This window comes from Aptenodytes forsteri, unplaced genomic scaffold (genome assembly GCF_000699145.1).
Source record: "Aptenodytes forsteri isolate BGI_AS27 unplaced genomic scaffold, ASM69914v1 Scaffold2, whole genome shotgun sequence".
NCBI lineage: Eukaryota > Metazoa > Chordata > Aves > Sphenisciformes > Spheniscidae > Aptenodytes > Aptenodytes forsteri.
The window spans coordinates 12,018,473-12,045,751 of NW_008795695.1; the positions used below are offsets into that span (position 1 = coordinate 12,018,473).

General features: G+C 43.8%; 1 protein-coding gene across 1 annotated transcript in view; it reads right to left on the reverse strand.

Moving 5' to 3' along the window:
• C2CD2 (C2 calcium dependent domain containing 2) overlaps positions 1-27,279 on the reverse strand; it is a 45,460-nt gene that overhangs the window by 16,304 nt on the left and 1,877 nt on the right. The window contains exons 2-10 of the mRNA XM_009283097.1: positions 25,174-25,272; positions 14,510-14,629; positions 13,985-14,086; positions 9,960-10,082; positions 9,537-9,657; positions 6,351-6,459; positions 3,203-3,264; positions 692-831; positions 229-400 (exon numbers count right to left, since the gene is read on the reverse strand). Of these exons, the coding sequence (XP_009281372.1) occupies positions 229-400; positions 692-831; positions 3,203-3,264; positions 6,351-6,459; positions 9,537-9,657; positions 9,960-10,082; positions 13,985-14,086; positions 14,510-14,629; positions 25,174-25,272 (1,048 nt within the window). The remainder of the gene's footprint in view (positions 1-228; positions 401-691; positions 832-3,202; positions 3,265-6,350; positions 6,460-9,536; positions 9,658-9,959; positions 10,083-13,984; positions 14,087-14,509; positions 14,630-25,173; positions 25,273-27,279) is intronic.

Sequence of the window (27,279 nt, forward strand, 5' to 3'; positions counted from 1 at the left end):
GGGCGGGGGGGGGGAGTGGGCGAACGGCTGTGCGGCGTTTAGCTGCCTGCTGGGTTAAACCACAACAAAATTAAAAACCTGATTCTGAAGAATACAAACAATGCCCCCCCCAACACATCAGAGAAGTCTGGACAACAGCGCCTTTCCTTACATCCCACTCCCCTCCACCCTTCTCCTGGTCCCCACGGATAACCCTAAGAGTGAACCCAAAGAAGTGGACTTCCTTACCTGTGCTCAGTGGAGATGATCTCCCTTCTAGACGAGGTTTGGTTTTCACAGCAGTTACAGTAGTGACCACAGTCCCACAGGGCATCACAGTGCGATCCTTTTCTATCTTAGTGGCTGGCACTGGAGAAGAGACTTGCCACGTCTTTAATTCATTGGGTTCTATAAAAAAGAACTAGGAAGACAAAAAAAAGTCACCTTAGAAGCACAGTCAGGTAAGAAGGACACTAACATTTCCAGCTAGTACTTCTTTAACGTTTTTACTACCGTTCAAGAGCCAAACAGCTAATTCTTTTGATAGACACAAATACCATGTGAAGTGTTACCATGCAATCTGAATGCGCTACTCTAACTCGGCCACAAATGGCACTGTGCTGCGAGCGATAGTCCAAAGCACAAGATGAGCAGTCGCAAGTACTTCCCGAAGTAAAAAGTCCACTGTCAAACCATCCAAACGCAGTAGTACCTCTGCACTAATGGATCCCAGCCCGGGCCCCGGCTCTGAGCTGCTCTCACTGGCCCTGCTGTTCAGTGCAAAGCTTTGCTGTCCAGAAGGTTGTTTCCTGAACAAGTCTAGAGGTACAGTCACCTTTGCAGACAAAGGTCCTAGAAGACATAAAATCAACAAAATCAGCGCGCATCCGAGCTGTCAGTACGTTTAAGGGTGAGAAGATGGGAAAGGCGGAGGAAGAACACAGGCAGCTAATTGCAAGAACTGGTTCTACACCACGAGGCAGAAACATGGCAGTTTTCACAGCTTGCTTTCCATTTTATGACTATTCCTCAGCCTGGCCTAATACTGTGCAGCATAGAAGAATGGAGACATGAAACATTACTTATTTGCCACTCTTTCTGGCCATTATTTTTCCCTGTATATGCAGAACGTTTAGGGGAAAAGGAAACACCTAATGTTTCATTTCAGAGAATACTCTGGATTCCTGGTAAACTGGTGCATCATTAATGATATTTTTTCTTAATTTGATCTTTAGTGCAAGTTCAGCAGTTCTCTTGTTCGTCCCCTTACTTTATTAGCTACACCAGACTGGAGCAAACTATCAGTAAAATTACTGCACAATTTCAGGGATGAAATCCTAGCTTTCTGCGGAATTCAAAGACAAATAGAGATATAAATTATATTCACATTACTCATCTCTCTCCTTACTAATATGAGTTTTCTATTCAAATTTCTCAAGAAGAACAGCTAAGACAGTATGGGGGGAAGAAAGATGATTGCCAGTGCAATCAACTGGGACTTTTTTCTTCAAGAAACCAGGTTGGTAGTTACAGTCTCAGTAGGACGTGGAAAGTTACTGGTATTGTTTGAAAAACCCACTACTAAAAATGCACAGGTACAGGCAAGACTAAACTTTATGCAAGAAACAATATACATTTGCTGACTGTATACAGATCCCATTTTTTTGTTAAAAATAATAACCAGCATCCACGTCAGAGAAATTTTTTAAAGCATTTGCCTAACTTTGACTTCCTAATCCCCCAAATAATCACAGAGTGCAAGGTACTGCACGACTTTGTATATCTAGATTATTAAAAATAAATACAGTAACCCAAAACCAAAAATCAAACATAGTCCACTTGTCTATATTACTTATTAACCGTGACTTAGATAAAATTTTATTACCTAATAAATTATGGGCCAAGCCTTCATCCACTATCACAAAAAACCATGAGTAAAAGCACTTTTTTTTAATCACTGGGTATGAAAAGCTTTGGCCAATACTTATAACTTTTTCCTGAACTAAGTTGAATATAACTGACAGTACTAAAACACAGAGAAATAGCTGAGTGTCAAAAAGTAATGCTGCTTTTTTGTTTGTTTTACACCTGAAACCTGACATAAGAAGGAAAAAGCACATGGATCCCAGAGGTGAAATACAGTTACTATTTCTAGCTACAAGAAAACTCTGTATCAGCAAAAGAACATGCAACATATCGGAGAAGAATTTATGATGTTGTGTCGTCACTTCAGTAAAGCCCAAGTAATGAAGTACTTGGAGCAAGTTTACAAAGCTCACACAAACACCTCAACATGCTCTCTGGTCTCAGCACCCACCCACCCCTTACCCCCACTAGGAAGGTAATGCTTCTCCAAATAAACCAAATGCAATAGTTCAGTGGAGGGGTCTTCTTGCCATTGAAGGCTACTTGCAGACTGCAACAATAGAATCAAGTAGTAAAAAAGTTTCAGCCCCCATGCTTTATATTTAATCCAACATAATCAGAATTAGTGTGTTTTATACCTGAAAATTGCTAGGCAGCCTCTGGGGCTTGAAAAGGAAGGATTTAGGATTAACACCCATGATTCCCCTTCAGCCACAGAAAGACCTGGAAAGCTTAACTTGAAACCAAAAATTGCTCACAGTGGATCTGTTAAAAGTTTAGAAGGCTGAAAAATTAGGCTATCAGCAGATGGAGACTCAGGATGTTGACAGTCTAGAAAAAAACTCAAGGCTTCTCTGTAACCGTAACTCTGAGGAGGACAGAGACACATGAACAGTGTATTCTCTCTTCTGTCCGTGATTACTGATGGAAGTAACGGTGTACATAGACAGCACTTAACCCAGGTCAATCAGTGTTGCTCAGGAACTCCGTGATTTTCCACGGATTTCAACTCTAGGACATGAATTTAAGGACAGGATTATGGAGTTTAAAAACACAAACTTAAGTTATAAATTTTCCCCAAGCTTTCTGTTTTGTACAAGTTTGGCTGGCTATTTTCAGCTGATCTCCCTTCCACAGCTGTTCTTCCCCCCAGGGCTGCCTAGAGCCATGCTTAAGGCATACCCGATTTCAAAATCAGGACAAGTCAGCATAAGACATCTACGCTTTAATGCAGGTTCAGAAATCTGAGAGTTTCTTATATGGCTATACAGCCGGGTAGAACTAAAAGAGGACTTATGTCAACATTTAGCAATGCTTATGAGCTGATCATGCAAAATAATTCAGTTTTAATACTTACTATCCAACTTTCCATCTTCTACTATTTGCAGTTGCAATGCTTTTGATTTGGCACTTAGTTCACTGTGAAGTAAATGAAACTATGTTAGGTCTTCGCAGGCAAGCAGATTTTCCTTCCCACTTAGGTTTTCCCCTTTCCTGTTCTGGTTGCCAACACCCTAACTTTTCTTGGCCCGCACTAAGCCAAGCAGTACAACTTGCTAACCGAGGCAGGCAGCACTACGTGGCAGCACTGCCAGGCTGCTGGGTACGCCACGTGCGTGGCGTCTTTTTGACCTCAGGTAAGACTGACTAAAGGGATCATAGTCAGAAAAACTTGGCTTGCTTCTCTCCAGCACTGTTGCAGAAGTTTGGTTGCCTAAAATTTCAGAGGCTTTTCTTCTCCCCAGTAGTTGACAAACACTGCCCTTCAAGCTGATGTTGGTCCCTAATCCAACTGCTACACCACAGCACTAAGAAGCTATTTTTTCCTGCAGGATCAAACTTGTAAGTCAAGGTGCTGGAACAGGTCCAATCAACAACCCATTCAAAGCTGTGGGGTATCCTGTCAAAGCAGGAAAGTGTCCTGCAAAAGCAGGATAGATGCAAGTAAATAAAAGTAGTTACAGTCTTATGTGAGAAGAGTCAGTATTACTTTTCCAAAATAAGACTCAAGGATGTTGCAAGATAACAAGAACTAGTTTCTGTGTGACAGAACCAACGTGAAGTAGTAGCAGAATTACTGGCATGTGCAGTACTTCATAAGATGGACTAGACAATAGATACAAAACCTCTCCTCTAATTGAAACAGTGAAGCAAACTGGGTACCTACTGAGGAACCTTCCAGCAAAACTTGATTTTATAACCTTCTCAGCAGGTGTTCTGCCAAAAACCTTAGGGGCACATATGTATGTATTTTATTTTTATGCCTCCATTTCAGAACAGTGTGATCTTGGTTGCAGGCATCCCACCTCCATTAGATGCTCTGGGACATCATCTATGCAGCCGATTTTAAGCTTTTCCCTGCCACTCCCATCCCCTTCTGCACCTCCAACACTTGAAAGGAAGCACCTTGATGGTACTATTGCTGCTTTTCCCACGAAGCTAAAGCAGAGCCTGACATGGTGGTCAGTACACTGGTCTTCAGACTGGTGGCTATTTTTGCTTTTGAAGAAAGAAAGGGGGGGGGGAGATGTGAACTTGAAAGAAGGTATGCAGCCAAATCCTGATCACTCATCTGTAAAAGTCCCCAAGCTTACCTCAGGCACTTCTGAAAAGCAGCCAACGCCATGGAAAACCCAGCATTATCCCTAGCATCAAGGCAAAATTCCAGTCAACTTAATCACATCCTGACTGCCCTCTCTCTGCACTTTCAGTTGGAAAGGGTATTATTCTGACAAATTTCCTGTCCGAAATCACTGGGAACATGTCTGCTCTGCAACACCGAGCATGGATGCTGTTCTACCTAAGGATGGCTGAAGTGATTCACAGACCTAGTGGCTGAAGCACTCTGAGATACTCTAGAATAGAAAGCTGCTACAGAAGTGCATTTTTCCCCCTTCTTATTGTGGAGAAGAAATCGCATCACGTTAATCCTTAAGTCTTGACGGCAACGCAGCACACTGTCACAGAAGAATGTTGTCTGATCTGTGGCTTTCCACAAAAACTGTAGGTCCTCATAACTAAAATCAGACTTCAAAAGTCGTTGGACTGTGCGTGTCTGAAGGAAGAGAGTTTCCTGTCTGGTTTTCCACTTGACAGCAGGATGAGAAGCAGTTGCGCACACCTCCATCAGACCACATAAAAAGGTGAGGCCTTTCAGTGTTATTCTACAACATCAATTTTTCTTTGCTGACTATAGTGACTTCTAATCTCTCCCATCCCCTACACACTCTCAGAGGGGTCTGATGTTCTCCAAGTCCTGTACAACTTGTGATGACCAATCCTGGCGCCTTCCTCCAAATCAAGCAGCCCCTGTCTCTTTTCCCCTCAGTTCTCCTGTTTCTGCAGTGCCCGCTCCCATAACATTCACAGGCGCAGTTCAGCAGACCGCGATGAGGAGGCAGGAAAAGATCTGTGCATTGCACGCTCACTCCCCCTTCAAGTTGAGGACAAGCACGCAGAAGTGCACACAGCTCCTTGAGGAAGAGAGCACTCGGCATGGACAGGCACAGGTCTGAATATACGCTCAGTTCCTTGTAAGCTAAGCCTCTGCTTTGCAAGAGAAGGAAGAGATACAGTGGATGCCAGGCTGTGACTAGACAGTGAAGAAAAACATCACACAAAACCAACTGAAATACTACTCTCTGAAATATGTATTTTTATAGAGAGAGAGAAATGGAACTGAGATGGGAGACGAAAGCTACAGAAAGAACCAGAGAGACTCCACTGTGCATGAAGTGCCTCTCACATTAATAATCCGGTAGAAAAAAAAGAAAGCAGTATCTGCAGTATGTTGCACGGCAGCATCTCTACCCCATTCCCCTGGGAAGCTGCTTCTGCCTGCCTGTGAGTGTGTTTAAAGCCACTAGAGAAACATCCCTTTGACCCAGACCGCCATCAGTGACTCCCCTTCCTCAACTCGTACAATACAGAAGCTACCAGATATTTCTGCTCTGCTGCTAGAAAGTGGAAATGAAAATAGTTTTAGAACTGCTCACTTTTGACCTTATTTACGGAAGCTGTGTGAATCACAGAATACCATGCAGGCTGCCCAAAAGTCCTATTTTTGTTCTACAGAAAAAAAAATGGTTAGTTTTACACTCCCTTTTTAATCATAGCCACCATTGTTTTAGATGGTCAATTTTTTTGCACATTTACATTTCCCACTCAGGGGAGGGAAGGGAGAGACATCAGATTTCCTCAAATGCAGTTTTCAAAGTAGTAACTTCAAAACCTTGCTAACACTTTTTTTGGCACCATATGAAAGAACAGGGTGATTTATTATGCCTGTTACTGCTGTCATTTACTAGAATCAGATATCTACCAGGGAAGATCTAGAGACCTATTTGATCTCATATCCATGCAGCGTGTAATTAGATACCCTGAATTTCTGAGGCCACCCGACTGGACGTATTTCAAAATGCCGTTCTTCCCTCAAAAACCTCACACAGTTTAAGTCAAAAAAGATGCTTTACTATAAAAGTATTCTCATTAGGTAAGTTACTTACAAGATAAACTCTTCCGTCCAAAAGGGATTTGCAGCATTTTTGGCTACAGAGCTGGAAAACTTCTGCATAGGGTCATTCAACTGAACTATACACACAAGGTTTGTGCTGCCTGTAAGGGCAAGAAAAATCAATATCCAGTTATTAATATTCCATCCCCAGGAGGCACGCTTACTCAAAAGAAAGCGAAGAACCCCCTTCCTTACATACTGTGCTTTTGAATAGACTATTGGAAAGACTTCCTCACCCACCCGCAGAATAAATTCCTTCCCGGTTTGTATACCACCTACATTAATGGCGATGATCAAGATTGGGTCACCATTGTCCTATGCACAGTTCTACAGAGTGTGAAACACGATGACCCAATTTAAATTCTGGCATGAAGCAAAAAAATGCAGGCATAAAAAGATCAAAAAGGATGGGGAGACAGAATGAACAGCAGGGAGATGGCGGTGTGGGTGCGAGGGGAGGAGTGAGTAAAGTTGTTTTCAGCTGCTTTAAAAAAAAACAGAAGTTTTCAATGTTCCTACTGGCCACAGTCACAGTGGTTTCTTTGGACATCAAAGCAAGCTGCTTCTGCTAGCAAGTGAATGATGACAGCAGTGTTAATTAACAATGGCTTTGTGGACTGCGGTTTGTAACAAGTCCACGGCATTTTAGAGTACTGGTGCAGAATTATCTCTACCTTGATCTTGGAATTTGATAGCGTGGCAAATTGGCAAATTAGAGTAGTTACATTGCTGCTCCAAGGGGAAATAGTTTGCACAATGTGTTACTCTTAAAACAATTTCTTTTGTATGGCTTTCACAGCATCAGAAATCATTTCAGTCCCAGGGTTCTAAAATATCAAGGAAAGCAGCAAAAAGCTCAGTATGGACTGTGTGCAAAGCAAACAAAAGATATGCCGCCTCCAGTTCTCCAGCAGAATCTAGGTTTATATTTACTATCATCAACCCTCAGTAGTCCTCTGGTGGTGCATCGGAGCTGTGGATGAGCCCTATCTGAGGCACAGAAGCAGTGTGGGCCTGGCAAGGTTATTAGAGGAGGCAAAGCACTATGTACACGCAGCTTATTTGGGTTCCAAGCTAACCCTGGAGTAAGTAGTTTAGCTGCTTTCACAGCACGCTGAGGCTGAGTTAATGAACCTGGGGAGGTTTTCTGTTAACCCAGCCATATGTCTCTGCAGCCTGCTCTTGCTGCCAGCGGAGCTCAGCAGCCCAGGACAGAAACACCTGTATAGCTCTGCCAGAAATTACACTGGAGCCACTGACCGACTGATATGGAACAGGGTATTTCCACATTTCTGCCTCACACAACCTGGTGTACACAACTAACAATTTTTTCCTTAACAGCAGAAATCAACTTTTGCCCTAGATGATACACTGTGCACCATATAGTACTAAATCTAGGATAATCTTTGTTTACATACACAAACTAAGGAGATAAAAATGGGCACAGACCATAAGCAGAGGCCAGTTCTGCTACTGGTTACTCAGCAGTTGAACTAACTTATCTACAGGAAAGCCACAAGCTCCTGGTAAACCATGTTAGCACCCATGGTTGATGATGATAATGATCAAGACAGACAAACCGCCCCTCCCTCTATGTATCGATGCAAGTTAGCCTGCAATATTGCACACTCTTATTGAGTTTCAGAGTTGCAACAGGATAATTAATTATTGCTGCAAGACAAGGCCAGGAAAAGCGAAGGGAACAATAATTAAAAGGCAGCAAGCTACGTTCAGAAGCTAGCGTCTTCCCAGCTGTGCAGTACTTCCACTGGATTTCGAGTGTACCAGCTAAACCCCACTAAGAAGCTTTATTTCTCATACTCGGTTCCAAAGCGTTTACACTCCCAGAGTTGCTAGGGAACCAGCAAAATTCCCTCCATCTCCTTTTAGAAGAGCAAATGGTGATTTTGCCTCTCAATATCTGGGTTCCCAAAGTAGAGCACATTAATTGTCCCCTCTTCCTCGCATTTTCAGGGAGGGGGCAGAGAGGCTTCCCGTAAGATGAATCCTCTGTTGCATGCACTGTATGCACGTAAAGGTATCTCATCTCATGAGTTTTAAAGGCGGCCAAAAATCTGCTCTTTTGAAAAGCTTAGTTTGCACTACAAAATTGTAGAGTAATAACAAATTCTGAATGAGGTTTTCCTGCAATTTACAGTTTCCAGCACAGTTTTATTTTATATAGGACATTTCGCTGCGAAAAGTTCCAGAACTGCTATAAAAATAATTTGTTTTTAAAAAAGTCTGCAGAAAGTTACAGGGGAATCACTTCCAACCAGGATGAGCAAAGTAGCATTAGCAAATTAGCAAACCTATTACCTCTAACTGAGAAAAGGAGTATAGCAAGTAGGATGTATTTATCCAAAACTAGTGCCTTGCCCAATTTAGCAGCCACAAGCTTCCATTAAAAAGACAGTGACGGAATTGTTAGTGACCATAAATAACAGAGCCTCAAATTTGTATTTCCACTGACAAAATCTGAAATATGCTTGCTTTGCCTCAATCAGTGATGCAGGTGCACTTGAAGAAGTCTTAATACTTGCTAGATGGGCTTGGTGCTTCTTTCCAAAACCAACAGTGCAACTTCACTAGGCAGTGACCTCCTTTTTGGCTTCATTCTCCGCTTGCAAGAGGTACTCCCTCCCCTACCCGCAGAGGTACTTTATTAGGGGGAAAAAATCCCCAATAACAAAACACCACTTTTGAGGAGAGTTTACATAGAGGAGAAGAGTTTTAGATAAATCAGCAAATTGCTCAAAAGTAAAGAAAAGCAGCTGTAAAAATAAGGTAATACTGAACCAAACCAGTGTCATTGCTAGCAGTTAATGGAGAGTTGGATTGAGCCCCTCATCCTGGGTACACTCAAAGTGATAACTTTTAGAAATTAAAACTAAAATCCAGAAAATAATCAACCAACTTTATAAATATGCTCATTTCAATTTGTTTTCAACAATGATGGATTTGTGTACAAGAAGATCAAGATGTTTAAATACTTAAATAAACCAAAACATACACAGTTTTCTACAAGCATGACTAAGTCTGTTTCTCAGAGTACAGCAATTTCTTACATCTTCTTTTGAGAGAAGGTTGTAACCCAGAACTTCCAAATGATTTCAGCCGAAAGGAAAAAAATCCCAACCCTGTTTGAAAATGAGCAGCATCGCATGGGATACGTTACCTGCAGCACTGTGATCAGTTAGGTTTACTGCGATGTTCTTTACCAGCAGTTTGAGTTCATGAGCCCTTGGAGGTTTAGGCGGACTAGTGCCCTGAGGGAGAAGGCTTATGTTCTGTACATTCTGTGAAAAGCAAGCAGAACAAGAGGGATCGCACACATGCAAATACAAAATACCTTTAACTTCTGTCACATCGACATAGGGAAGCAGACATGCAACAGGGTATAACACCAACAGGTAGCCACACGGGAGTTATGATCACAAAGCCTTCACTGCCAAAGGCTATGTTGTTTTAAAGAATGCGTTCCAGTTGTTTCTGATCACCGAACGGTGTTAAACTTACTCATTTGTGAGTCATGAATGTATAATAAAAACACTAAGCAGAAGGACACTTCTCAAAAGATTTAGGTAGGAATAAGACTTACCTGAACCTCCTTTATATCTGTAGGCCTGGTACTCAACACTACAGATGGAGAAACTGAGCTAAAGAGGTTCTTCAAAACATCTCTGAGCGTTTCAGATATTGCACATGTCCCTGCTGTCTGTCCCTAAGAGGAAACAAACAATCATGCTTCTCAAAACGCAGAAGAAAGAAGTCAAAGCAAAAATTAATTTGGTATATCTAAACCACCGAAGCTATTGAACATTAACTTTGACAGAGAGAGACATGGTTTCTGTTGCCAACAACAAAATGTAACAAGAGATCATGCAAATAATTGCTTAAATTTCTATATTATGCATTAAAGGAAAACTAGAAATAGACACTGAAAAAGTCACATGCTGTTCTGAGAGTTAGGAAGGCACAGCTATTAGCCACAAAAACAGAAGTTTCATTAACAGTTTATATCTTATGATGGTGTTTTAAAGTTTTTTTACTGCTTTGCACCCCATTGAGAGCACAGATCAGGTTATCAGATAAGCAGATTGGCACTGTTCCACTGATTCAATGGGAGTTACGCTGGCTTGCAACAGCTGAGAAGCAGCTAATCCTGTGCTGCACTGAAAAAAATATTATAGTATCTCTTGGAGGTCTTCAACCTTGCTGAAAAGTGCACTGTATGGACAGTCATGCTGCTCTGGGGGACTGACTCGTACATTTGTCCATTCAAAAATCTCATGGCAATCTGCACTTAGCACCACTATCTCCGAGGGATCAGAACAGACCACAGATTTTGCTTCCACACGTAGCTTCACACAATTAATTGTAAGGTGTATGAAGACGGTGAGCCGCCCCTGCCCTCCCTGTTCTCCTGGAGAAGCCTGCTTCCCATGTCACACTCCTCAGAAAGTCTCTTCTGCTCAGTTGCCTACAGGGAGTGGGTTTTTACATTAAGCTGTCACAGAAAGGGCAGTCTGATACCCAACTGCTCTGAAGGTAGCACAGGAGAAATCTCAGTGAGGTTTCTTTTCTAAAGAAAAGATTGAAGTAGGAGACAAAGATCTGACCTAAACAACAGAGGACTCATCCATCCTTTCTCACCTGATACCACACCTGAGAGACTTTAATATTACAGAACAAGACTTTAAAAGAAAGGGAACTGATTTACAGATGCAGATACAGAATAGCTGGAGAATGCAATAATCACACAAAGCAGAAAAAAGGTACCCTTCTGCATGCTGCTGGCTGACAGGAGCATGCCTACAACCGGCGTGCCATGGCCAACAAACAAGGCCCTGCTGCAAAGACAAGGCGCACTGATGACAAGGACACCCAATTTGCACCAGCAGGGAGATCAAGTGGGGGGCTGAAGGCCTAATCCTGGTAGATTGCTTTGATAACACTGTGGCTGCGCACCACCAGCTTTCAGCACTACCTGACCCACGCTGGTGCAGCCAAGCAGCACAACGAAGCCGCAAGGCAGTAACAGCTCAAGCCTCAAACAACCGCATCTCTGCGAATGCGGCAGAGCACAGGCTTTGCTCTGCCACCCTGGACACCCTGCACCATGCTCCTCTGTTACGGAGAGCTCTCGGAAGGAGAGGCGATCTGTTGTTTCAAAAGCCTCGATCCTTTCTTAGGTGTAGGAGAATGATCGTGCAATGACTTCTGCACTCCTAAAGGTATGCTTGCAGCTTGCACAACAGGTCAAACAGATTTGGAGTAACAGCCCTTTCCCAATTACCCAAGTGTTACAGAAACATTTAGGGTGTTTCGAAAAAAATCCCAGGAATGTTGTGTACAGAAATCCTGTTTCACTGCCTTCTTACCTAACTGCCCTTTGATGACAGATCGCTACGGTTCAAAATGTACAACAGCATCGACCAGTCCCACAGAAACTCTGCTTTGTTCACACCGTGCTCCCTCAAACAACTGCCAAGGAAAGAGGCAGTGGCACATTTCTGCAACTTGCAGATAATACTCTTCTACTTTAAAAAAGTATTAAAGTAAATTAGGCTGTCTAAAGCCTCAGTTTCAGTAATTTCATTACTTATGTTATTTAAATAAGCAGACAAATTGTGGTTAGTTTTCACTGTTTTGGAGGTAATTTCCTCCCCTGCCCTTACCCAACCACTGTTTGATGAAGAACACCGTCAAATTGTAAAATCCCAGCTGCCCCTCGTTTTGCCATCAACCTAATCTGACATTTGTTATTTAATGGTAACAACAGCAACAATAGTCATTGGACTTCTACCATAGGTATTTTCTGATGTTTCCACAGTTATTTGGAAAGTGGTTTGGTTGAGGAGCCTCCTGTCAGCCCAACCTCATTTTTAGCCATCCTTACTTGGGAAGTAACGCTCCATCACGACACCCTCCACAAGGCAAGGCATAATGGCTTAACTGCCAACCAAAAAGGCTTAAGACAACACGTTTTACTGGGGGTTTGACATGGGCTAGGGACGTACAGCCAGCTACCGTGGCCAGCTTGGGGCACACCACCACATGAAGTCACAGTAGCACAACCGCGTGCAAACCCAAGCCCTGCCAGTCAGCCAGGTTGCCAAACACAACTCGGGTTCACCCAGCTATTATAAACAGAAAATAGGTTGTTATTATATCCACCTTGTCTGACTGATGACAAAACCACTGTGTAGATAATCACAAGCACTTAAAGGTATTTATTTGTACATACAATATTGCTTCCAAAAGAGGAAAAAAACAAGACACAAAAGCTGACATTTAAGTTTAGGAGCTGAAGCAATTTCCGAGGTGTAGGTTGCTCACAGCTTTTAGCTCTTTGTTTATTGCCTCCCCTCTTCCCTAAGTGCTAATAGAAACTTCAAAGTGGAAATAAAGCCCTTAGCTATTAAGAACTTAACAGGCTCATTTCAAAAATGCAGGCAAAGCACAGCAAGTTACAACTCCTTTTCAACTCTGGACTCGGGCATCTCTCAAAAAGCAGGTTGTGAAGTCCAGTGACTGTACCAGAGTCATCTGCATTTGCCAGTAAGCACTTAATGACTGTTCAATATGTGGATAATCAGCATGCCACCCCAACACGTGAAGGTCATTTACACTGCTATGCACGCACAGTAAAATCTACATTAAAACACACTTCAAAAGACTTGTCTGTCTTTAGTTATGAGTTTCACATTTTTGTGTACAAAAACTGTGGCAATAAATTATTATGATTCTAGGTCACTCAGTACAGGTCTTTAGAAGCAGCTCTAGTATACAATAAACCTATTTTTTAACGAGGCCTTCAGTCACAAAACCAACTTCACAAAACACAAGCAAGTGTTCACCCACTGTTGTAAGAAAGGCTTAAGTCACCACGTTTGTGCCAAGAAAAATATAATTGTGAAGGGTCAAAGGCAGAAGAAAGCCTCAGCCATGAAGAAACTCTTTCAGGGGATGTCCCAATAAAAAAACCCCAATGAATCAGTGTTTATACACTAAGATAAGGTGCAATTTCAAAAGCATCAAGATATTTTTAGATGACCCATAGTTTCCTTAAATAATTGTATTTTTTTCAGAGCTGTTTCTGAACTATTGTTGCCAGATTTCAAAATTTATTTAAGTTAAGGAAGGGGCAACTTTGTAATTACTTTGATGGGTATATCATTACAATTGGTTTTTTTTTGTTATTTTAGAAGTGCTCTGAGAGAAGGTATTTAGGAACAGACATTTTTCACACCTTTGAATTTGGATGAAAAATGTTTGCCAAGTCATTTGTCTGTCAAGTACAGACTTGATTTATCTTAATGCTTCAGTAATCTTGAGAAATGCTCCTAGATTTCAGAGATGTAGGGTTTTGATGGATGAGCCATGGCAGATGTCACTTAAGCAGTTCAAGACAGCACTGCTGACAGGTAACTGCTCCACGCTTCCACCAAAGGCAGCCAGCAGAAAGGAACGGGCATTTTTGTTTCAGGTCTTCCAGCCCCACCTGATACCTTAGCTCTAGACACTTCTACTGCTAACCTAAAGCATTACACTGGGTTTTACACCGAAGGGATGGAGACCCATCTTCTCTACCATTACAACAAATAAAACTTACTGACTGACCTCCTGTACTGTTGGCTGGATTTCAAAGTTGGTTTCATTGGCGTTAATGAGGAACCACTCAACTTTGACATCTTCTCCTTTGTCTTTCACATAGAGCTGAATCTGTGGATAGGAAAGCAGTTACTGGAGGGTGTTCTGGTGTCTTGTAAAGAAATTGTAGGTCAAGCTCCACACTAAGGCTCGCCAAAAGAAGAATGATACGAGTTTCTGAGTAAATAAATTCAAAGTGACAGTCTAAGAAGGCAGAAGTTACTTAAGCTTTGAGAGTGCATGCCAGTCAAAAAAGGGTATTGTTGTTCTATACATCTGAGTAGTCTACCCAACGTGTTATTTATCCACAGTCTCCTAAACAGGTGGCTTAATTTATGAATTTATCACTTGCCCCAGACGGAAACTGTAATATTATCAAATGTTTTACCGGAATTAACATGAGTTTGTATGCATTTTGCAAACAGGAGGTTCAGCTCAGCTGCAAAATGAGAGGTAACAAAAGGAAAAAGAGAGAGAAAACACTTAACACTTTACCTGCAGGTGAAGTGGAGACAACTTCACGCTGTACGACTGACCTTCTCCAGCCACGGGCGAAGTACGTGAGACAGTGACAACAAATTTAACGGAATCCCCCACAACGTTACAAGAAACCACCTAAAGAAATGAAAGGGGGTGGCGGGGAGACAAAGGAAGGGAAAAACAAATTAGTCTTCAGAAGAAGGTTTGGTGAAGGCAAGAAAGGAACTAAGAAAAGGAAGTACTTTAAGCTACCAGAATTATGCTAAATTCCGTAGGTGGGAGATTTCTAAGCAATTTCATTAACATCCCTACCTCCTTCTGTACATTCACTTCTAAAAACCATAGTTCAAGTGTTCGCTTCTGGACATAGAATTTAGTACCTGGAAATTCTGGTATTTTCCAAAATTTCTTTTGTATTGTTATCCAATACAAAAGTAACTCCTCACCTGACAAAGACTCCTTTGTGTTTCACATATCTATATACGAAAAGCTCAAAGATCATAATTTTGCATGAGGGAGACAAAGATGTTTGTTCTTCTTCCTATTCTGCTCCGAACTAAGTAGCCTACCATAGGGCAGCTGGTTTTACCAAACAATATTTGGTTTAGTGGTATCCTACAAACATGAAACTTTGGCATAACCCTGCTACTGCAGAAGAGGATTTTGTCTGAGTAATTCCAGTTCCCAGTGGGGTGGGAAGGGGCAGGAGCCTTTCAAAGTTTTTTCAAGTCCTTGACCAAACCAAGAAAGGCCCTGAAATTTGGTGACAAAGCTAAATGTCTGGGAAAAGTTTGAATGCCACTTGACTGCAGTAGACTTCATTGAGTACACTCCCTCACTTTTATGAGCAGTAATTTAACTTGTTATCACACTGAGTTTACAAACACTGAATGTTTTTTCCTCCCTCTCCTCTGCAAACTGACTGAGGTGCTGGAGCTGCCATGCAAAATTCCCAGAGCGTGCAGAAAGTGCCTGGCGGCACAGGAAAACCCGAGAGACAGAAGTCAGAAATCACTCATTACGCCAGAGAGAGAAGCCCACTTTGCAAACAGCTCTGCTGGTTAAAGACAGCTGCTTGTCACTGTCCCTCTGTGGTTACTGTCCCCACAGCTCCACTGCTGGAAAGGAGAGCCGAACCCTCCTTAGATTGACTCAGGCAAAGTTAACCAGGTTAATGCAATGCGCAGACAAATAATTCGCTGCAAGATTTGTTTGATGGAAACTCTGCACGTATGCTATTAAATTATGTTTGTGCATTTATTGCTTCACTTATGGGCACTGGATTGAAGCTGAAGGCTTTAAAATTAATCATGTACCTTCTGGAAGACCCTTATCAGTCTCTCCTTAAATATATTTCATCTCCCTGGGCTCTATAGCATACATTTTACGAAGCACCAGAGCATTATCAAGGGCTTCAGAGCACATCCATTAAGATAGAGACTTAATTACAAAGGAGTGGGGGGAGGGGGTGGACTTGACAAATAAAAATCCCAACCACACCCACAAGCAACAAGATTTGCCTTTTCAGGTTTGTCTTCTGCAAATTATAGTTTATAAGTGAACAAATCAGTTTCCCTCACCTCTCCCCTTCCCTAAAGCCTAAACCCCTTCAAAAGTGATTTCTGACCCTTAATCCCATATAATCAACAAGAACACCCACTATTATGATAAAACATAAAGGATTTTAAAGCATTTTTAATAGCTAACAAGACCAAAGAGCCTAACTGCTTATTTTACTTGTAGTTGAGTTGAAACACAGAAACAGAATCACTCCTTTCATTCACGACGATGGATTGGCATGGTCGCTCTTTAAAGACTTCAAAAATGAATAGGTTCTTCCCTCTTTTTCGAGGGCAGAGGAGGGAAAAGGACAGGTCTGATGCAAAAGCTGCTGACACTTGCATGTCCTAAATGCTGGGCTTTATCATCCATGCACACTTCATCCACACATGCATAGGAATTTCAGTGCATTCAAACAGGTTGGACTTGCTGCACGTGTGATGCAGAGCCATTCATCTGGAATTTCTGAATGTCTAAGAGCCAAGGTTGCCAGGTACGCAGTTGATTACTGCTTAAAAAAAAAAGTGTGGCAGGAGAGCTGACAGATGACTTCATGTTCCACTTTTTTCTTAACCGTGTTTACTTCTAAGTAAAGGATGGAAACAGATATTGCAGGTGGTGGAACTTTCACTCTTCTTTCCACACCTTGTCAAGAGATGCTAAATCCACTTTTTTTATATTTGTACCTTTAGTTTAGGAGTTTAGTCTCCTTGATTAATTTATTTTCTGCCAAAGACATCTACCAAGTCCTACTCCCCTTCTCCCCTCACTTTTAATAAAATAACTGTGGTCTTCAGGTACAGAGGTCTGTTAGTTTTTAATCCATTCAGAAAATGAAGTAGTTCCATGTTTGTTAATGGAAAATAATATGTCTTTATATCAGGTGAATCCCTTTGTTCTGGGAGCAGGATGGATTATGGAGTCAGAATACTGAAAGAAGTAGAATTCTGGGATAGAATTTGAAGAGAAAGCGATTCTGTTTTCATCTAAGATGCTGCCGTAAGTGGTGAGAAGTTGATTAAAGACACCGCAACTGCTGCTTCCCTTTTTAAGTGACATTCCTTTAGAAGTGTAGCGGATGATTTTGATAGACCAGAGCAGAAATATGTAGGCCGTTTTCCCCAGAACAGTCACATGAAGAAAAATACTGAAGCTTCCTGTGCAACGCTCCTCTTCCTCCATGCCCCCATCCAACCTGCTTCCTCAAATTCATTTTCTCTGCACAGATGAAGAGCAGGAGAAGGGAGGGTCAGGCAAAGCACCCCTTTCTGGTCAACAGGGAAGAGAAAGAGGAAGGATAGATGTTCACAAGAAAACAGTAGCACCTGGACTGATGGGAAGGGAGTTGCTCTTCAACTTCATTTATCTTCATCTCTCTCTCCCACCCCTCCTTACCAGGGACATCCCCAGTCATCAACACTTTGTGGTTTAGAGTCTAGAAAACCTGACATTTTTATAACAAACTGCTCTTTAAAAATTAAGCCCTTGCACCACTGCACAGCAGCTGTGGCTGGCTAATTCTGGACTCCCAGAGAGGTCACACTCCAAATCTCTTTTGTTATCTTACATCTGGACAAGCAAGACCACCTAAATTATCAGAAATAGGGTGAGGTGAAGTAGCAGCACAAAGAAACCAGGACCCTTCTACCAGCAGGACCAAGGTATTTTCTCCCTCCAGCACCTCTGTAGCTCTAGCCTCCCCCAGCACAAACACCCCGTCACCAGCCAAGGTCTCTCCATACACTTTGGGGGTTTCCCATGGAACGGGTTCCCAGCCCTTCCTCAGGTGCCTTCACCGGCAAGGCTGTGCCCCCACTCCTCCTCAGCCCTCTGACATCCCTCCCCACACTCAGCTGACTCCTAGCGCTTGATCACCCCCATGCCTGGGTTATTCTTCCTATCTCCTCAACACCCTCCAGCCTTGCCCCTCACCTGCCTCCATCCCTGACCACACTAGCCCACGATGTGGGTGACCTGCCGTGGCAAGACGCCCCGACCTGGCTGGGCTCCGTTCCCTGTCTGCCTGACACTGGCACCCAGCTCCAGTGAGCTGCAGATGCTGTAACACACCTTGCTTATACATATCTAAAATTGTTAGTACAATTATCCCCAAAAAAATTCTCTTTCAGATAAACAACTGCAAGAACGAAGGAGACTGAAAAAGCACTACAGCTGGAATAAGACAAATATTTTTCTGAGAAACTCAAGTGTCCAAACTTGTGTACCCACAGCTATTAAAGCCCTTCCCCCTGCTTTGCCCTCCCTCTCTATATCTTGACTTTTTCCCTTTGCGGTTCTTCTGGACAGAGCTGCAAAATTTCAGTTTCTTTCCTTCCTGAAGCAGCAGAAGAAGATGCTTCATCTCAAGGAGAACCGGAGCGCCTCTGCTCCTCACACGTGGTGTCCTCTCACCTTGGGAAGTTTCAGTTTTGGCACCGGCACCACAGCAATTTGTGTGTTACACGTGGCCTTTTCATTACTCCTCCGGGACAGTTGTCCTCCCTCCCCTCTCCACATGAGGCAGCATGTCCCCTCCCATGGCCAAGCAGAGGGTGAAGGGCTGTGACTTCAGGGGGAAGTTCTGACAGCCCTGCGGGGGAAGGTATTCTTCACCTTCCCCAGGCCCCGACTGCATCACGTGCGCGCGACTGCATCACGTGCGCGCGTAGAACTCTCAGCATTACAGGCCTCGATTGCTTTTTCTCTGGAAGGAAATCAGTTTTACAGTACTTGATATTTATTTCCAGAAATAGCAGGTTACTCAAGGTTACTCAGTAGCAAGCAAGCAATAAAAACCTTTAACAGTTTGCACAAGAAAATGAGTATATACCATGAGGCAACCACACAGTGAAAACTGCCTTGATCTCAACTGTAGGGACCAGTACACCATTAGATTCAGGACACCCACAATTTCCCATGTTTGTTTTGGAGTACTACTCTGAGAAGGAGAAGGTTCTTTTTTTGGCATGGAAAACTTATCTTGTCAATGGCCACACAGTTCGTGTGCTCAGCTTAAAACCTCACCATAAAAAAATTTCCCGTTCAGAAACTTCTGCCTTTTGATAGTCGTAACACTCAGCTGTTTAGAAGAAGAATTACACGATCTTCCTTGGTTACCAGAGCCTATGCATTAACTTCTCGAGGGGGTTTCTGTAGCTTCTTCACCATTTCCTCTTTACCCAAGCAGTTTACCAAGTGACACAGACAAACTGAAGAAAAGACGACAAATGCAACGTCTAACCTAAGCACAGCTAGGGACGGATTTTTAGAAGCCAGTATCAAAGCAAATTTGCCTGCAAATATAATGAGACAACCCCGGAACAGTTTTCCAAAACGATGATAAACACCAGAGTGAAGGCAGGGTGAGTGACAGAATAAGTGTAGGAGAGAGAGAGTTACCACGTCAGCAACAGAAACAAAGCAGAAACTGATAAAACGTGAATTTATCCACTCCTTTGAGACCGACATACAAATTCAAAAAGTGGAAAAAAGGGGAGCGGGGATAAAACAAACAAGCAGGGAGTACAAGGAGACAGGACAGGAAGAATTTTCAACCCGCCTATCAAGTGAGTATCAAATGGCGCGAGGACAGGAAGCAGTAGTTAGAGTTAAGAAGGGGGAAAATAAATAAATACCAGAAATAGACTTGCTAGTTTGGCCTCACCAACACACAAGTCTTTACAAACCAAGTGAGAGACAGCATAGCTGAAGACACGGAGACCAACAGAAGACTATAAACTGCAGGAGAGGTTTGCCAGTTTGCGCTACAGTAGCTTGGAAAGAGATTCAGTTGCGGAGACACAGGCACATCGTGCCGTTGGGGTGCCAAGGCATCCCTGACCCCTGCACCGAGCTGGCAGATGTGACACAAGCCTATAGGAGGCCTACACACATCTGCAGTAGCAGCTGGAAGACAGGCAGGTGTCCTGACAGTGCCAAAACCAGTATTATCTCCACTGAAGCAAACAAATCCCCACCCCGATGTCTTCCTTCAACAAGACACTCAGTTCTTAAGTAGGTTAGATCTATTATTTTGTCTGGCCTATTTTAGTAGGGTCACCCCACTGGTAATTAAGCATGTACTCCATCATTCCCATGTTAAGGTGAACGGGGATGCGTCTGAAAGGGAGAGGACAGTACAGTGAGCAGGGAAGTGAAAGCTGGAAGCAAGTTACAACAGAGCCTGTCAGGCACTGACCCTATTGCATAGTTAACGTCCAAAATTCCTCAGGAGAAATCTGAAAGAAAGCATGATGCTCAGGAAAGCAAGCTGGGAAGCAGCAATATAACGAAAGATCAGGACATCACACAGAAAAGCTGAAAAACCTTGAAGACTAGAAGGGCAATGCAGTTAAAAATACAGAGCATGCGTGTATGAGAATTAACAAATACTACTCCTACAAAGGGCAGCTTATCACTGGGAGAACACCAAAGGAAGAGAGAACTGGATGCATCAAGTCAGTCACAGTGTGAAGCAACCATGGGAAAGGCAGATTGGAAGCCTAAAATGCATCAAGAAAGTACTTTCAGAGACGCAAAGCAGTAATCTCCTTGCATGCTAAGACCTCACCTGCAGTGCTGTGTGTCACTTCACCCATCAAGTTTAAGAAAATGGATTTAACTGGAGCTGCTGCAGAGAATGAGCGCACAGGAGTGACTTATGAGGCAGGACAACATCATGAGAGGAGACTTAAGTAACAACTTATTTAGCCAAGGTAAACAAAGGCTGGAAGGAAATATAATTCCTTCACGATATATTTATTGACAGCAAGCACCATGGAAGAAAAGTAAATACATTAAGGATAATGGCCTCAAGTTGTGCCAGGGGAGGTTTAGATTGGACATGAGGAAAAATTTCTTTACTGAAAGAGTGGTTAAACATTGGAACAGGCTGCCCAGGGAAGTGGTTGAGTCCCCACCCCTGGAGGTATTTAGAAGACGTGTAGATGAGGCGCTTAGGGACATGGTTTAGTGGGCATGGTGGTGTTGGGTTGACGGTTGGACTCGATGATCTTAGAGGTCTTTTCCAACCTTAATGATTCTATGATTCTATAAAGGATTATATTAATACAGAAACTAAAAAAAAAAAAGCAAAAAAGCTGCATGGGCCATGATTCCACTTAGGCTTGTAAAAAAACCCCAGTCATTAAAGCAGCAAAGCTCTGGGACAGTTTTTCAAGCAAAACAGGGAGTTAAAAGACAATAGGAACTGCACATGATGGTCAGGGCAGTTCACCCCACCAAAAATAATCAGAAATAAACACATGTATGTAACTAGGAATGATTCCAGGTTAGTACTGTAGCGGTGACGATGAGAAACCAGTCTTTCCTGGAGCAGAAAACAGCCTTTGCTACACAATGTCTCTACCTGCTTCAAAGCAAGTGGAACTGGAAGCCCCAACGCCCCAGCGCGGCACGAATGCAGGCTGCCAGCTCATAGCAGGGTGGCTGCAAATGAAGCGATACCAAGATGAAGCTACGACAGGCGTGTGGGAGAGTAAGACCTTTTTGGGCATGCTGCACAGCTCATGGGAAAACAGGACCTCTCACAAGCCAGCAAAACAGTCCTCCTTTCTCTTCACCATTTCCCCCAGCAAGATTCATCACACAAAAATTAACATGAAGCTTTCATATTTGCTGTTGCCTGCTGTGATCCCAGTCATTCCCTGTATAGCAACTTATTATCACTCATTAAAGGAATGGCACTCTGAGGGCATTTTATTTCTATTTAAGCACGAAGCAGGAAAAGAAGGGAGACTTCTGTTTTAGTCTGCTCCGTCTAAACCCTCTGTGCCAAGTCCCCATCAAGAGAATCATCTTTTTTGTTGCCTTTTTTGTTGTTGTTGTGAAGTTCAAAGCCTCTGGAAATAGACTGCAGTAATGGAAAGGCTGGCAGAACTAGCTAAGAATATTGCTAATGTTTACTTTATTAAGACAAAACAACCAACACCACACAATGGAAACAGGCCACTTCATTCTATATATTTAGGCTCTGATCCGAAACTGGAGTGAAGGCAACGTATAAATAGAAGCATTGTCAAGAAGTAGTGTGGTGTAACCTTCAGCCACAGAGCAGCTCTGTCCCTATCACAACAGCTTTGGCCAAGCTCACAACCAGCAGCTTCCCCAACCGTGTCGGCAGCACTGTACTGTGGAGCATGTACCAGTTTTACAACTTTCAGCTTCTTCAAGGCAAGGACAGTATGTATATACCTATGGACTGCACATGTCAGCATGTGTCCTGGTCATAAACAGAGCTGTCAGCAGTAATATAATAATTACAGTCTGACTGTCAAACCCGTATTGTTTCAGAGCAAGACTGCATGTGAGCCTTCCCAGGCAGGAGGCTTGCTCCCAGCACCAGGAATGCTCATCACCTGGCTGTGCTTCATGGCCCAGCATTCAAGAGGACAGAGGACCACCCACCACAAAAGACATACCGCAGGGCTCTATCAGCATACAGCTGCATTAAGATATTACACATCCCATGTTTACTGCTATTTTGATCTCTCACCCTCAATCCTCCGCTTCCTTTGATGACCACAACCTCTCTGATGCAAGGTCAAATACATATTTAAAACGACATGCAATAAATCAAGACCTGGCCACTGAACCAAGGCACCTATATGCTCTTGCCATACAGATCACAAGTAAAGCAGCATGTTGAACCAGTTGCAGGAGAACAGTCTTGTGCCAGCTGATGCCTCAGGCAAGTGCAGAGCTCTGCAGGGTGCTACAACATTGATAAACATGTAGCATATGGTCACAAACTACATTCAGAGCCAGTCACACCAGTAGTGAGTTACAAACATGTATCAGAAGTTTGAGTCTGGACAAGCCACAGAGAGGTATTTCAATGTCATATGCACAGATTAAGAGTTTGAAGAGCGGGGCGGGAAAGAAAGCACCACAAAAAACCCCCTTTGGACCCTTGTTATTACCTGAGGAATATGTAAGAGAGACAATTACTGTATCTGAGAACTCCTGAGGTGTTTAGAGAAAGGTATTCATTTAAGGAAGGAGGGAAAGTAGCTACCAGAGTGCCATTCTAAGGTTATTATACACTGAAATCCAAATAAATACTCAGGTTGTACCTTAACTCAAGGAGTAAGAATAATTCAGAGAAGTTTTTCCAGCAGCTGTGCACAAGATTATGGAAATGGGTTTTGGGACAGTTGAGAACAACCCAGTTTACGTAAGCAAACCTGTTTTAATCCAATGCATTTTAAAATGTGTTTATATTGGTTTAAGCTGCTGCGAAACCACATTAGATTGCTGGCTGCAGTGTAACAGCTTGATTAACATATTGAAATGGCTCAACCCAAGGTCAGACAAGGACCAGAGACTGCACAAGGGAGGGTGCCGGATTGCAAAGCCACAGGTAGAAGAGAGCAAGAGAACAGCCCTACAGCAGCCAGCAGTTCCCCGGGCTTAGGCTGTCGTGGAGCCAGCACTCGCCACCTTCTGCTGCCCAAGCTTAACCACAGCAGGTTAAGGTGCCCACAGGGCACCGCAGGCGCTAACTTACCTCGCTGCTACGGCAGTCAGAATCTACAGTTAAACAACACAGAAGTTAACTGAGGACTGCAGCAGAGATGTTCCCAGTGGTACAACATGACTTCAGGGAAATCTAGGACTGCAGCGTTGTGCCTTGGTTCTGGCACACAGGCAAGATGAAAGTGGGTTTTAGCCTTGAGACGCTGCTCTCATTGTGGTCCAGCCATGGGCACAGTGCTCTGAGCACAAAGCTGGTCCCATGCACCCCTGCTGAACTTTGACGCTGGCCAAGGGCAGCCAGCAGACCCAAACCTCCTGGCCACCTCCCATGCAAACACATTTGCAGCCCTGCCCACCTTCCAGCAGCGTTTTAGACACTGCACTGCAAGACACCTGGTTTTTGTGCTGTTAGTCGCTAGCTTTTATTTGTAGCAGCTCTCCCTCAGTTGCTGGCTTCACACATTATACAGCACGCCACTTTTAGACCTAGCAGTCCCCTCTACCTTCCAATTTCCCATTGTGGTATCTTCCAGTGGCACAGAGTAACGCTAGTGCCAACTCTACAGCCCTACCAACTCCAGTCTCTCTAGTCCCACTGCTGGCACAGGGATCCCTGATAGGGGGAAAGGAAAAAAAATTTAAAAAAAGAAAAAAAAAGGGAAAAAAAAGAGAGAGAACAAGTGCACAGACAACTTTACACGTTGGCAATCCCCAGCTGCCACCAGTCAGGGTGTGCCTATAAGTTGTGTATCAGGCAGATAAGCATGCATAGTTTTCAAAGGAATCACAGTAGAGCTGCTTAACATCTAAATCAGATAAGCAAACCAAAATAACAAAGCAAAACAAGAACAGCATTAGGCTAATTTGATGCAGGTGCCTAAAGCTGAGCACCAGTTCAGATGTGAATAGTAGTTACAGTCACTAGGATGAAAATGCAGAAGCTATCATTGCTAATAAGCATACATACATTTTCACCCTGTTCTAAGAGCCACATTCTGCCTTATTTTAATTTTGTATGCACTAAGCACCGGGAAAATCACTTCTCAGTATGTGGGGTGGGGGTGGGAGAGGAAGAAAGAGACCATTCCCTCCTCACTGAATACAGAATTCAGTAGAGTCAAGACTTCACCCTCAGGACTTTGCAGCTGTTCCACTGATCCCTACCCGGCTCTGACTTACGAAGCAAACCTGTAATCAGCCACGCAAACAGCAAGAGGCAGACAAAGATGTTTTCCTGTCCCAGAGGAGAAGCGTCCCTTTCCTTCTTCATGAATTCCCCACCCCACGCTTCAGCAATAGGATGGGGAACCATCGTACCGATGGTGGGGGAAGAGGGCTGCTGTACAAGTTCATTGAAGGCACATCTATAAACTTGGCATAACCCTGGTTATTGTTCATTCGGTAGAAGCCCTGGAGCACATTCTGCTCATGACTTGCAAAAGAAGTGAATCAATGGGAAGAGTTTGCACAGGTTCATTAGAGAAGCAGCCTCTTACCAGCCTCGACAAACTTAGGTCAAAGGTACAGAAGTATTGACAAATAAAACTCCCACTGATGCTAATAAGAAAAGTTAGCATTTCCTGCCCAGAAGTACACTGAAATAAAACAAAACTGAAGTTTACCTTCTCTTGAGCTGACTTTACAACACTAACAACTTGTTTAACTGCTAGCTCAAGTGGTTCTGGTGGGTCATCTTCCTCAAACGTAAGCAACTGTGAATCCTAAGAAAGAAAAAAGAAGCAGCATTGTTAGGTGACAAACCCATCGCTTGAAAACAAGTGATAAAAATACACTGTCGGTGAAGTTCCTGGAAGAACCGGAGACAGAATTGCAAATGTATGTCAAAACTTGTACATATTAATTGCACGACACCTCACTATGTAATACAGGGTAGAGCCTGAAAACCTATACTTAGGACAAAACTATGGGCCTAATCATAACTCATCTTTCTCTGTAGCAGAATATCAAGGTACGCAGCATAGTGCAGAGCGAAGCCCATGAGCAGGAGCAGAGTTCAGTTAAACTGTTCTTCTTGAGTAAGGATTAATCAGTGCTGTAGTTTCAAAGGGCGTTTTTAGTTTTGCCTAATAATACGGCTGCACGAGGCTATGCCAAAACTAAGAAAACCCAAATATCATCTTGCAGAGGTGAGGAAAGAAGCCTTCCCCTCCCCAGTCCTTCCTCGTGTGTGACGGCAGGCGGTGATGACAGCTACTCAGTCTTCACATAGACAGCAAGGAGAAGACAGCGTATACCTGTTTTGGCAGTGAGGTCATACTTTCAGAGACATCAGCACTTGCATTCTCCACCTGCTACCCACACTGAGCAGTCAGCGCCGCTTCCCTCGTCACCCGAGGTTGTTTTGCATGCAGGAATTTCATTAGCAGTGCGCCGCTGACATTGTTTTGGGAGGCTGACAGCGGGAGCCACGCCACGCTGCAGTGCCAGGCAGTGAACTCATCGCAAGAGATGGCTCCAGCTGCTCTCCCGGGTAGGAGGGTGTGCGTGCCCCTGTCAAAGTGGCTTTAGTCTCTGGCCAGGGACAGGAAGCTGCCTCTTGTTTCTAGTTACTTTCAGTTTCTAGCACCTATGCCCAAGCTGTCTGGGCTCTCCTCTTCCACAAGCGCAAGGCAAACCTTCGTTTCTTAGCACAACCCATGCTCTTCTGAACTACACCGTGCAATTTGAGAGGGCAGACAAAGTATTTTCTTTCCACTGCCCTAACTTAGGGTGATGTCTGGAAAGTGTTAAACTGCTGTCCTTATCTTTCACACACACGCGTTGCCCCACTTTTCCTTCTCCCCCAGCCTGCTCTCTGGCAAGTAAGAAGAAAGCATGCTGCAGCCACCGGGAAATGAACCTCCTAGACCTAGGGAGAGGGCTTCACACAAATTCGGAGACCTGGGTACACGCCGCTTCTTAGACAGTTTAGCCTCAGCATTTTCCACTGACACGGCAAGGGTTCAGTCCACAGGACCAGGGAATTAGGTTGCCAGGGCCTCACCTAAGCTCCTCACCTTTTAGACCCAGGCATACCATTACAAACCACCGAGCGGGATGACACGCTGCGCCCTTCGCAAGAAAGGTAGGATAGGATGAGAAGGGATGCCACGTTTTGTGCATTTATCTGACCCGGCTTAAAAGCAAAGTAATGAAAAACTGAGAAGCCCACCATCCCGTGGCGGTCTGGAGGAAGCTAGCCCTCAGCATTACACTGACACACACAGGGGTTCAGCACAGCCTAAGACAACACGAAGGAAGCCCGGCTCCGGGAGTTATTTGCCGAAGGACTGGCCGCAGGCCCCAAGCCGGCGCCCAAGGCAGGAAGTTTCCATTGTTGCCTCCTCCCCACGCCCGAACAATGTTATCGGCAGCGCAAGCCCCTGCCAGGAGCCGCGGGGGTCACGGCTCTCCTCCCCATCCTTCCCTGCTCCCACACTGCGCCTCTGGCCGGCCCCTTACTACAAATTCCTGCCAAGCAGCAACCAAACATACGTATATACACACACACGCATATCTACACACACACATATATATATACGCATACATATATACACACACAGAGAGGCACATGGAGGGGCAGTAACACACCAGCAGGTGCTGTCAGCACCGTGCTCACGGCACCCCCATATATCTTTGGAGCAAGTGCCGGTGTCCCTCCAGCCGCTCCTCGCCCCGGGCAGGGAGAGCCCTCGCCCGCCCCGGCACGGCCTGGCGGGACGCCCCAC